Consider the following 12,726-nt stretch of genomic DNA (forward strand, 5'->3'; position numbering starts at 1 on the left):
AGCGTTCCCCCGCAGCGGTAAGTTTGAAACCGCGACCTGCAGGTAAGTGATTTACTCTGCGGTAGTTTTTGTCCCTGCGCTGTTTTTACACAGGGGGGGGGAAGCTGGACAAAATAGTGTCCACAAGTGCTGCGAGTAAAGCTGGCTGGGGAGGACCGCGAAGTTGCGGGAGCCAGCAGCAGCTGAAGGCACAAGCCCCGTAAGTGGGATCAGCTGTGCCGACTTTTGGTCCCGCGCCGGCCAGAACACCATGGCCGGGCAGGAGACTATTGAGAATGGGGCCGTCGACTTTGACAAGTCGAAAACGGCAGGAGGCGGGGTGGAACGACGTTCCCCCGTAGCAACAATTTAAACCAGGACCTGTAGGTAAGAGCTGCGGTCTTTTTGTGTTTTCCCATGCTGATTACAGGTAGGGAGCATGGAAAAGTCGAAGAAACCAACGAGGGCCGCGACAAAGCTGGTGGGCCAGCAGTGGCCAGCGGCACTTGAATCACCTATAATGGGATCAGCTGTGCCCGATGTCGCCTCCGCACCGGCCAGATCCACTCCGCGGCCGGGCCGTAAGGCAAAACAAAAAACCATCAAAGTCGTGGACTCAGATGAGTCCGACTTTGAGCAGCCGCGGGCGGCCAGCGACCGTGAGCGCTGGAGCCGGATGGAGCGGTGTGTGGAGCATTTGCTCCAACGTGACAGGCTCCGGGAGATGGAGTCTAGTCACTGTGGGCTCTATGTAAAACCCACAGCAGTACCTCTTGTAGGGCTGCACAGTGCTTCTCCCTCGTCAGAGGGGAGTACTGGGAGTCAGTTCTGGGCTGATCCTGAAGAGGGGTTTGCAGAACAGAAATCAAGTGTGCAGGGGGTGCAGGAACGTGAAAATCTACTGGACATGGTGTCCAACTTCATACAGCCAGACCAGACTGGCCAAAACCTGGAGGACACCTGACTGTATATCCCTGAATGTTCCTGTAGTAAATAATTGTATATGGAAACTCCTAAACAGCGGGGATAACAGCTTTCACCCGCACAGTGGATGAGAAGGACATGTCGCAGGACCAACAGGATGCACTGGCACTGCTTTGCAACACACGGCCATAGACAGCACCCTTACGCACCCACCAGTAGAACAAGACTGACTGGTGAAAGCTCGAAGGTCCGGTACACCAAACATGAGTCTTTCTTAGGCCATGGCCCAGACCGGCCTTCTTGGAAGATACGCAAACCTCCAACATCAACCAAACCACAAACCCAGACACCGACGCCTCAATATCAATGAAGGATTTACAAAAATAAGTAAACCTGCCACTGGTAACTATGGAGGTAGGTGGGTCTGGTTCCCTACAAATTGCAGGGAGCATGGAGGTTGGGGGGAGAGTACTCTCCTTTCTGGATGCATGGAGTATGTTAACTACCGATACTTATATTTTAAGCAGTATCAAGGGATATACAATAGAATTATACACAAGTACAGCCCTCCAGTTCAACATATACCGAACCGAATGTTCGTACTTTATGGTAAAAAAAAATCAGAAGCGCATGCTGAACTAGAGCGGCTTTACGCAAAAGGGGTAATTGAAAAATCCCAACACAAACCGCTAGAATTCGTGTCCAATATCTTTACCAAAAACAAAAAAGATGGTGGTTGTCGCATCATCATAGATCTGACCAAATTGAATACATTTGTACAATATATTCATTTTAAAATGGAAACCTTTGTTACTGCTAAACAATTGATTTCCAAAGGTTACTTCATGGCTAGCATCGATTTAAAAAAAAATGCTTACTATTCAGTGCCTATACGAGGTGACCACAGATGTTATTTAAAATTCAACTGGATGGGACAGCGTTGGCAGTATAGAGCGCTGCCAAATGGGTTAACATCAGCCCCCAGGCTGTTCACTAAAATTTTGAAACCAACCCTAGCGTTTCTACGGAAACGAGAACACATGGTCATGCCATATCTAGATGACGTACTTATTGTGGGCAAAACTTTGGAATTGGTCAAACAAACTGTAACAGCCACAAAACAGTTATTTGAAAAACTGGGGTTTATTATCTATCCAGTTAAATCTAAATTAACGCCTTCCACTACTATGGACTATTTGGGGTTCACCATTGACTCAGTTCACATGTCGGTGACTTTGCCAAAGGGAAAGGCTATAGACTTAATAGAGGCTTGCAATAACCTCATTGACATCAGTAACCGTCCATCAGATTGGTAGCAAAAGTAATTGGCAAAATGGTGGCTGCTTTTCCAGCCACACAATTTGGACCTTTACATTACCAAAATTTACAGAGAGCAAAATTACAAGCACTCAAAATCAGTGCTGGTCATTTTGACAGACCAATGAAGCTACCAATCAAAGCTATAATGGAACTAAAATGGTGGATAGATAACATTTGGCTTTGTTTCAATCCAATCATTATCAGCAACCCTTCTATGGTGCTACAAACTGATGCCAGTGCACTTGGTTGGGGTGCCACCAATTCCATCTCCAGCTGTGGAGGTAGATGGACTGCTCAGGAGGCATCATTATTACTAACACTGGGCATAAACTACCTGGAAATGTTGGGTGCATTCTATGGCCTAAAGTCATATTGTACTGGGTCATATCACCAGCATGTTAGACTACAGATTGACAATACCACCGTGGTAGCATATATCAACCACATGGGTGGAAACAAATCGACATCATGTGACAATCTGGCTAATACAATTTGGCAATGGTGTATCCAGAGAGATATTTGGATATCAGCTACTTACCTACCAGGTAAACTAAATTTAGTGGCAGACACCAGGTCACGCAAATTTAATGAAAACACCGAATGGATGTTGAATAAAAAGTATTTGTTGATATTACAGCATGATATGGAACACCAGATATCGATCTATTCGCATCCAGGCTTAATCACCAGTTATCTAACTATGTTTCGTGGGAACCAGACCCTGGGGCAGCGGCGACAGGTGCATTTTCGCTGCATTGGGGGGGGGGGGGGGGGGGAATTTTTTTTTTATGCATTCCCTCCTTTCTGCCTCATCAGTCGGGTATTAAGGAAAATACAGCAAGACTCTGCGTCTGGTATTTTGGTAGTACCCGATTGGCCTACTCAACCATGGTTCCCAGTGATACTGAACATGGTATTAGAACCACGTATCACCATCCCGAATAGGCCAGATTTATTGGTTCATCCCGTAACAAGGGATAACCACCCATGCCATAACTATTTGAATTTATTAATTTGTAGAGTTTAAAAATACCACTACTACAGCTGGGACTGACAGACCGAACAGTGAACATGATTTCGGCGGGCCACAGACAGTCCACCAAAAAACAGTATCTGGTCTATATCAGGAAGTGGGAGATGTATTGTCACAAAAACAGCAGCACCTACAGAGATATGAACATCCCGTCTGTTCTGGAATACCTGGCAGGCCTCCATTATGATGAGGGGCTCAGTTATAGTGCCATCAACTGCGCCAGAAGTGCCCTATCAACTTATCTATGGCAGGAACAGAGCGTCACTCTGCTGGGACTCACCCACTGGTAACAAAACTTATGAGGGGAATTTTTAATACCAATCCCCCAAGAACCAGGTACTCTCAAATATGGGATGTGAGTATTGTCCTGAAGATGCTCAGGAATTGGTCTCCAGCAACAGCTCTGTCCCTACATAGACTGACATTAAAAACAGTCGTGCTAATGGCATTGGTCACGGCACAAAGGGTACAGTCATTACATAAATTAAGACTGGACAACATGACTTCTTCATCTGAAAATATTACGTTTCATATTTATGAATTAGTTAAGCAGAACAGACAGGGATCAGCAGGCCTCAATATAGAATTTAGGTCTTACCCAACAGATGATCGTCTCTGTATAGTAAGACATTTGTTGTTATACATGGAGAACACGAAAATCATCAGAGGCAATGAGAAGGCACTTTTAGTCAGCCATAAGCAACCACACAAAAACGTGACGGTCCAGACCATCTCAAGATGGCTGAAACAGGTTCTAATACAGGCTGGGGTGGATACTAATATTTTAAAATCTCATTCCACCAGGGCTGCAGCTACATCGGCAGTTATGCAGTTGGATGTACCAATGGACCAAATCCTCAAGGCAGCAGGATGGTCAGGGGAAAAACATTCCAACTATTTTATCATAAACCAGTCATTAAACCTGGAACATTTGCAGAAACAATTTAAGTTCTGTAATTTAATTACCCCATAAATAGGGGCTATAATTTGTGTTAATCAATTCATGGATTTCAATGTCGGATTCATGTCTAAAATATGTTGACACAATTCCTCCTACAGTCATCAAGGCAGACGTGATGCATGGACTCGTTTCCACGGCATGAAATCACAGAGCTTTGAAATCTTCACGTAGTCACTCACGTGACTCCGAAGTAAAATAGTAAGATTAAATGAGAACTTACCAGTTCGAAGTTTGATCGTTATTTTATGAGGAGTACGTTGAGGGAATATGTGCCCTCCGCTCCCACCCATGATCATATACTCAACTGGTATTTCTTCTCTAATCTTACTATGTTTAAGTCATTACAGTTATCTGTGATTTCACACCGCTGCTTTGAAGAATGACACGCATGCGTCCTGGCGGGGTTCTTCACGTATTCCCTCAACGTACTCCTCATAAAATAACGATCAAACTTCGAACTGGTAAGTTCTCGTTTAATTTTACTATTAAAGTCCAATTGAGAGTAAAGTCCAACTGAAAGTAAGCATGCAGGTACAACAGGCAGTGAAGAAAGCCAATGGCATGTTGCCCTTCATAATAAGAGGAGTTGAGTATAGGAGCAAACAGGTCCTTCTGCAGTTGTACAGGGCCCTAGTGAGACCACACCTGGAGTATTGTGTGCAGATTTGATCTCCAAATTTGAAGAAGGACATTCTTGCTATTGACGGAGTGCAGCGTAGGTTTACATGGTTAATTCCCGGGATGGCAGGACTGTCATATGCTGAGAGAATGGAGCGGCTGGGCTTGTACACTCTGGAGTTTAGAAGGATGAGGGGGATCTCATTGAAACATATACGATTATGAAGGGATTGGACACGCTAGAGGCACGAAACATGTTCCCGATGTTGGGGGAGTCCATAACCAGGGGCCACAGTTTAAGAATAAGGGGTAAGCCATTTAGAACGAAGACGAGGAAAAACTTTTTCTCATGGAGGGTGGTGAGTCTGTGGAATTCTCTGCCTCAGAGGGCGGTGGAGACCGGTTCTCTTGATGCTTTCAAGAGAGTTAGATAGAGCTCTTAAAGATAGCAGAGTCAAGGGATATGGGGAGAAGGCAGGAACGGGGTACTGATTGTGGATCATCAGCCATGATCACAGTGAATGGTGATGCTTGCTCGAAGGGCCAAATGACCTACTGCACCTATTGTCTATTGAGTTAGATCCTGACATCAGGTGCTGACTCTGTCGAGTTCGCACGTTCTCCCTGTGACCATGTGGGTTTCCCCCAGGTGCACTGGTTTCCCCCCACATCCCAAAGACGTGCAGGTTTGTAGATTAATTGGCTGCTTAAAAAAAACCTGACGTGTCTCGGGAGTGGATGAGAAAGTAGGATGACATAGAATCAATGTGATCGATGGTCAGTGTGGACATAGTGGGCTGAAGGACCTGTTTCCATGCTGTATTTCTAGGAATAAACCAAGTGGAGTCTAGGCCTCTATTCACCCCAACAGGCTCTAACTCCTGATGTGTCCTGAAATAGATTTTCTCGGCTGGGTGATAGTAAGGCTTCCTACAATTAGAATCCTGAAACAAAAAGTAGAAAATGTGGTAAATGAACTCAGCAGGTCAGGCACGATCTGTGGTAAGAGGGTCACCACCGGGTGGCGCCACCAGCCGCGGCTGCCTCGCCAACAGTCTGTCTGTCCTTACTTCTTCTTGTTAATTTTAGTATGTGTCTGGGGTGGAAGATTGCAACCTTCACGTGGTCCACCCTGTTTCGACGAATGCAATCTACCCGACGTGCACAAACAAAAAGATCAAATAGAACAAGTTGACCAACTTTAGGCTGTGCACGCCATACACAAGAAGAAGTATGTGTTTAGAAGTATGTTTTAGTGTTCCTTGGTCTGTTTTATGTGGGGAGGGGTGGGGAAATTTTTTTTCCACCTCTTACCTTGACGGAGATGCAATTTTTTTCCGTATCGTATCTCCGTCCGCACTGCGGCCTCTAACATCATGGAGTTGGCGGCCTTTCGTGGAGACCGACCCGGCGCTCCAAGCCGCGGGAGTCTGCGGGGCTTTAACATCGCGGAGCTTGCGATTCCTTTGCCGGCGATTGAAGCTCCAACCGCGCGCGGGGCCTGTGGACTTTAACATCGTGAAGCCCGCAGTCTCTGGGGCTCCATGCCGCAGAGAGAGTTTCAAGCGCCCCGACGCGGGAATTTCGATCACCCCGACGCGGGGGCTTCGATCGTCGGCTGCGGGGGCTTTGATCGCCCCGACTGCGGATGGTTTGACTGCCCCGACCACGGGAGAACAATGAGGAAGAAGTTGTACTTTATTGCCTTCCATCACAGTGAGGAATGTGGAATCCATTGTGGTGGATGTTTATGTAACTTTTGTGTGGCAGTGTGTCTTGTTGCTTTTCACTTAGTGTGGCTGTAGGGTAACTCACATATCACTGTACCTTTATTGGTACATGTGACAATAAACTAACCTTGAACTGCTGACTTTTGCTTCAGACTTAAGGAACAGTGCAGTGTTCAATTTTGATTTTCGTAGACAAAGAAAAATTAGGGAAAAAGATAGGCTTGGTCTACCAGTAAAAGTCCTAAATTGGGACACGGTAAATTTGGATGGCATGAGACAGGAACGTGGACAGGTTGATTGGGAGAGGCTGTTAGCAGATAAATACGGGCGGCACGGTGGCGCAACGGTGGAGTTGCTGCTTTACAGCGCCAGAGACCCGCGTTCGATCTACCATGGAACTAGTAACTAGTAGTTTGAGAAACTACGGGTGCTGTCCGTACGGAGTTTGTACGTTCTCCCCGTGACCGCGTTGAACAGTAAATTTACCAGTGTGCAATCGCAATTCAGTTTCTGCCTTACTTAACCTGACTTACGCAAGGGTCCACAGGGCGTAAGTTGGGGAACGTCATAATGAATAGGAGTAGAATTAGGCCATTCTACTCCGCCATTTAATCGTGGCTGATCTATCTCTCCCTCCTAACCCCATTCTCCTGCCTTCTCCCCATAACCTCTGACACCCTGTACATCGTCTGTATGTAGTTTTGAAACACCAGTACATTGTGTCGACAGATCTATCAAGAACTCAACCCTGCCACTCAGTATAAATGTACTATTTCATTCAAGTGATTAGGCAGAATAAAAGCGAGTGTCTCACAAAACCTGAGATAACACGGTCAAACCACTTCTAATTCAGCCCCTATACTGAATCAGGATGGAGGGAGGAACCCCCAGACCAAATTGCCATTCAAGCCATCCGCTATTGGGAATGAATCCCATCCCAAAGACGAACACCTTTCCTCAGTCTTCCTTTCCCTCTCCCTCACATGGCGGGGATCCTCCCAAACCTTTGATGGACCCAAAATGCTGGAGTACCTCAGTGGCACGGGCAGCATCTCTGCATCAGATGTTGCCGGTCCCGCTGAGTTACTCCAGCATTTTGCGCCTATCTTCGGTGTAAACCAGCGCCTGCAGCTCCTTCCCACGCACCCCTTCCAAACCTGTGGCAGCTTTGACTTTCAAAGTATTAGCATAGAATGTAAAACGCTACAGCACAGCCCACAATGTAGGTGCCAAACAAGTTGCTCCATACCCCTCCATTCCCCTCACATCCAAGTGCACGTCCAAAAGCCTCATAAACGCTACTACAGTATCTGCCTCCACCGCCATCCTTGGCAATGCATTGCAGGCCGCCACCACTCTTGGTGTAAATAACGTTCCCCACACATCTCCATTAAAAACGTCCCCCCTCTCACCTTATAGCTGTGCCCACTAGCGTTGGCCATTTCCACCCTGGCAAAAAGGTTCTGCCTGTCTACCCTATCTATGCCTCTCATCATGTTATACACTTCTATCAATCCCCCCCTTAACCTCTGACGTTCGACAGAAAGTATTTTGACACGAAGGCGTACAAAACACATAGATTTGCTTGTGCAATCATACAATTGACACGGGAGGAGAAAGAGTAAGGAGACGGCGTTACCTTCTTTGCTCCAGTCAGAGCTGATTTTTGCAGTTTGCGGTAGCAGTACTTGGCATATGTGCTAATCGCAACACCTAACAAAGAAGAAGAGAAAGTCATTAGCCATGGAAATGTACGTCAGGTTTAATGAGGACAGAAATAAAAGGGGTGCACGCTGCGATTAGGGGGTGTACCCGTACACTGCCTTGCCAAGAGCCACTCATTCCTGTGTCACTATGAGCTGACTTCTCATTGTGAAGAGGTCCTCCAGCAGGAGTTACTGCCGCCGAGCGCAGGAGGGTGAGGGGTGATCTCACAGAGGTGTAGAAGAACTTGCGCACCATAGACGGGGTGAATGTGAGGCACCGCTGTGCCACCGTGCCCCCCCCCGCAGTGCGTCTCAGCCGCCAGCGTGAGAGTCAGCGGGAGTCAGACGTCTGGGCGTTCTCATCCCCACAGGTGCAGCAGGAGGAAGCGGCAGCGAGTGTTTAAACGGTTCTGAGCTCCAGCACGGTGGTCATTTACGACCAGTCACCTCAAGGAAAGAGCGCGCAGAAGATTCACGAGGATTGCTGCCAGGACTCGAGGGCCTGAGCTACAGGGAGAGGCTGGGCAGACTAGGACTTCATTCAGAATGCTGAGGGTTGATCTTATAGAGATGCATACAAAATGATGAGGGGAATGGATAGGGTGAATGCACACTTTTACCTATAGGGGAATCAAGAACCAAGGACACAGGTTTAAGGTGAGAGAGGAAAGATTTAATAGGAACCTGAGGGACAACTTTTTCACGCACAGGGTGGTGGGTGTATGGAACAAGCTGCCACAGGAGGTACCAGAGCAACGTTTAGAAGACGTTGGACAGGAAAGGTTCAGTGGGATATGAGAATAGGTTGGATGAGGCACCTTGAGCAAGTTGGGCCAAAGAGCTTGAGTTCATGTGGACAACTCTACTATAAGAAAAATGTTTCTGAGAATAGATTAGAAGGAAGGATGACACAAAATACTGGAGTAACTCAGCGGGACAGGCAGCATCTATGGAGAGAAGGAATGGGTCGAGACCCTTCTTCAGACTGAGAGTCAGGGGAAGGGGAAAGAAAGGAAGGGTACCTTGTGGTCTCCTGCTCCAGAAGGTTTGTCATGCAATAGCCATTCTCTTCCTACCCAACGTTTCTAATCGCTATTAGTTAGAAACACACTTTGTTTCCTTTTGCACCTAAATTCTCCGTCTCATCCTCAGAGAAGTCCAAGACCCCACTTTGAGCTTCAGCGGTAACTATGACGGAGACCTAGTGCTATGGCCATCGCATCTTGGACAAGCTCCACAGTCTAAGTCGATGCTGCAGTGTGGTACTGGGAAAGTTGGTGGTGGCGTCTCCTGGATGTACCGTAATACAGGTCCACCACCGATCGTCCAGCATCTGATGGTGCGGCACCTCCTTTAATCCCCGTGTTTTCAAGAGAGAGTTAGCTCTCAGGGTTAACGGAATCAAGGGATATGGAGATATAATGTGGATATTGAATGGTGGTGCTGGCTCATGCCTGATGGCCTACTGCACCTATTTTCTATGTTTGTATGTTTGTCCTCAACACCTGCCTTCACAATTCCCTTCTGATAACAGCCACAAATTGCATTTAAATTTGGAAGGCCTCGATAGGAGTGGGAGAGGATGTTCCCAGTAGTGGAAGAGTTTAGGACCAGAGGACACAGCCTCAGAAGAAAAGAACGTACATTGAAAAAGGAGTTGAAGAGGAATTTAATTAGCAAGAGGGTGTTGAATCTGTGGAATTCATTAAAGTCATAGAGTCGTAGAGTGATACAGCGTGGAAACCAGCCCTTCAGCCCAACTTGCCCACACCAGTCAACATGTCCCAGCTACACTAGTCCCACCTGCCCGCGTTTGGTCCATATCCCTCCAAACCTGTCCTATCCATGTACCTGTCTAACTGTTTCTCAAATGTTGGGATAGTCCCAGCCTCAACTACCTCCTCTGGCAGCTCGTTCCATACACCCACCACCCTTTGTGTGAAAAAATTACCCCTCAGATTCCTATTAAATCTTTCCCCCTTCACCATAAACTTACATTCTCCGGTCCTCGATTCCCCTACTCTGGGCAAGAGACTCTGTACGTCTACCCGATCTATTCCTCTCATAATTTTATACACCTCTATAAAATCATCCCTCATCCTCCTGTGCTCCAAGGAATAGAGTCCCAGCTACTCAACCTCTCCCTATAGCTCACACCCTCCAGTCCTGGCAACATCCTCGTAAATATTCTCTGGACCCTTTCCAGCTTGGCAACATCTTTCCTATATCATGGTGCCCAGAACTGAACACAATATTCTAAATGCGGTCTCACCAACGTCTTATACAACTGCAACATGACCTCCCAACCTCTATACTCTGGATGATGAAAGCCAATGTGACTACCCTATTTACCTGCGACTCGACCTTCAAGGAACCATGCACCTATACTCCTAGATCCCTCTGCTCTACAACACTACCCAGAGGCCAACCATTCACTGTGTGGGTCCTGCCCTTGTTAGACTTCCCAAAATGCAACAATTCACATTTCTCTGTATTAAATTCCATCAACCATTCCTCAGCCCACCTGGCCAATCGATCAAGATTCTGCTGCAATCTTTCACAACCATCTTCACTATCTGCAAAACCACCCACTTTTGTATCATCTGCAAACTTACTAATCTTGCCTTGTATGTTCTCATGCAAATCATTGATGTAGATGACAAACAGTAACGGACCCAGCACTGAACCCTGAGGCACACCACTAGTCACAGGCCTCCATTCTGAGAAGCAACCTTCCACCATCATCCTCTGCTTCCTTCCATGGAGCCAATTTTCTATCCATTCAGCTATCTCTCCTTGGATCCCATGTGATCTAACCTTCCAGAGCAGCCTACCATACGGAACCTTGTTGAATGCTTTGCTGAAGTCCATATATACATCTACAGCTTTGCCCTCATCAACGATTTTGGTCACCTCTTCAAAAAACTCAATCAGATTTGTGAGACACGCTGACTATCCCTAATCAGCCCTTGTCACAGACTGTGGTGGAGGCCAAGTCATTGGATATTTTTAAAGCAGAGATTGATAAGCTCTCGGTTAATAAGGGTGACAAGGGGTTACGGGGAGAAGGCAGGAGAATGGGGTTGAGAGGGGAAAATAGATCAGCATTGGCGGCCCAGAGGAGCTTAATCACACATCGGCCATGATCACATTGAATGGCGGTGCTGATGGCTCGAAGGGCCGAAGGGCCGAATGGCCTACTACTGCGCCTATTGTCTATTGGCCTCTTTGATGCATGTGGTAATCACATTCAATACAGTTAGTTTTCATTTCTCTGCTTTGGAGGAGTATTTCACAGCTTATTATTTATTTTCGAGGGAAATTGTATCAAGTGTGTCATGTAAATGACATTATTAATTCATCATCGAAAATCACTCCAGTAACAAAACTGGAAACAGGCACCATGTGCTTCATAAGATCAAACAACACAGAAACCGGCCCTTCGGCCCAACTTGCCCTCATCAACCATACTGCCCAGCTACACTAGTCCCACCTGTCCATGTTTGGGCCATATCCCTCTCCGACTATCGGGTCCATGCACCTGTGTTGTTATAGCACCTGCCTCAACTACCTCCTCTGGCAGCCCGTTTCATACACCCACCACCCTCTGTGTGGAAAACATTATTATTAATGTTTAATGTTTTATGTGTCATTCCTAACAGTCATTGTGTGTCATGTTATTACTTGTGGGCGGAGCACCAAGGTAAATTCCTTGTATGTGAATACTTGGCCAATAAATGTATTCATTAATTCATTCACTCATTAATTCATTCTGCTCCTCGGGTTCCTATTAAATATTTCCCCTCTCACCTTAAACCTTTGAAACCGAGATGAGAAGATCTTTTTTCACACAGAGAGTGGTGAATCTCTGGAACTCCCTGCCACAGAGGGTAGTCGAGGCCAGTTCATTGGCTATATTTAAGAGGGAGTTAGATGTGGCCCTTGTGGCTAAGGGGATCAGAGGGTATGGAGAGAAGGCAGGTACGGGATACTGAGTTGGATGATCAGCCATGATCATATTGAATGGCGGTGCAGGCTCGAAGGGCCGAATGGCCTACTCCTGCACCTAATTTCTATGTTTCTATGTTTCTATGTTTGCCCTCTGGTTCTTGATTCCCCTACTCTGGGCCAAATATTAAAAGTATCTACACCTGTCTATGGGTTGATGGTGGACAAATAATGTTCCAACGTGCCCTTCCAACAGAAGATATTGAACCACCTTCCCCTTACGTTCAACGGCATTGCCATCGCTAAATCCTCCTCACGTCCAGACACTTAAATGACTGTAAGAGCAAGTCAGTCTGGAGGTTTCATGGCGAGAGGCTCACCATCTGATTTTTCTAAACACTACCAGCTACAAGGCCCAGGTCACTATCATGATAGCTCTTGGCCGATGAGTGCAACTCAAATAACACGGTGGCGCAGGTTCAATTAACAGGGCGGCACGGTGGCGCA

General features: G+C 46.7%; 1 protein-coding gene across 4 annotated transcripts in view; it reads right to left on the reverse strand.

Moving 5' to 3' along the window:
• arhgap39 (Rho GTPase activating protein 39) overlaps positions 1-12,726 on the reverse strand; it is a 429,053-nt gene that overhangs the window by 53,386 nt on the left and 362,941 nt on the right. For all 4 annotated transcript variants that reach the window (XM_033041004.1, XM_033040978.1, XM_033040996.1 and 1 more), the window contains one exon: positions 8,205-8,278. In XM_033041004.1, the coding sequence (XP_032896895.1) occupies positions 8,205-8,278 (74 nt within the window). The remainder of the gene's footprint in view (positions 1-8,204; positions 8,279-12,726) is intronic.

Source organism: Amblyraja radiata, chromosome 2 (genome assembly GCF_010909765.2).
Source record: "Amblyraja radiata isolate CabotCenter1 chromosome 2, sAmbRad1.1.pri, whole genome shotgun sequence".
Classification (NCBI taxonomy): Eukaryota; Metazoa; Chordata; class Chondrichthyes; order Rajiformes; family Rajidae; genus Amblyraja; species Amblyraja radiata.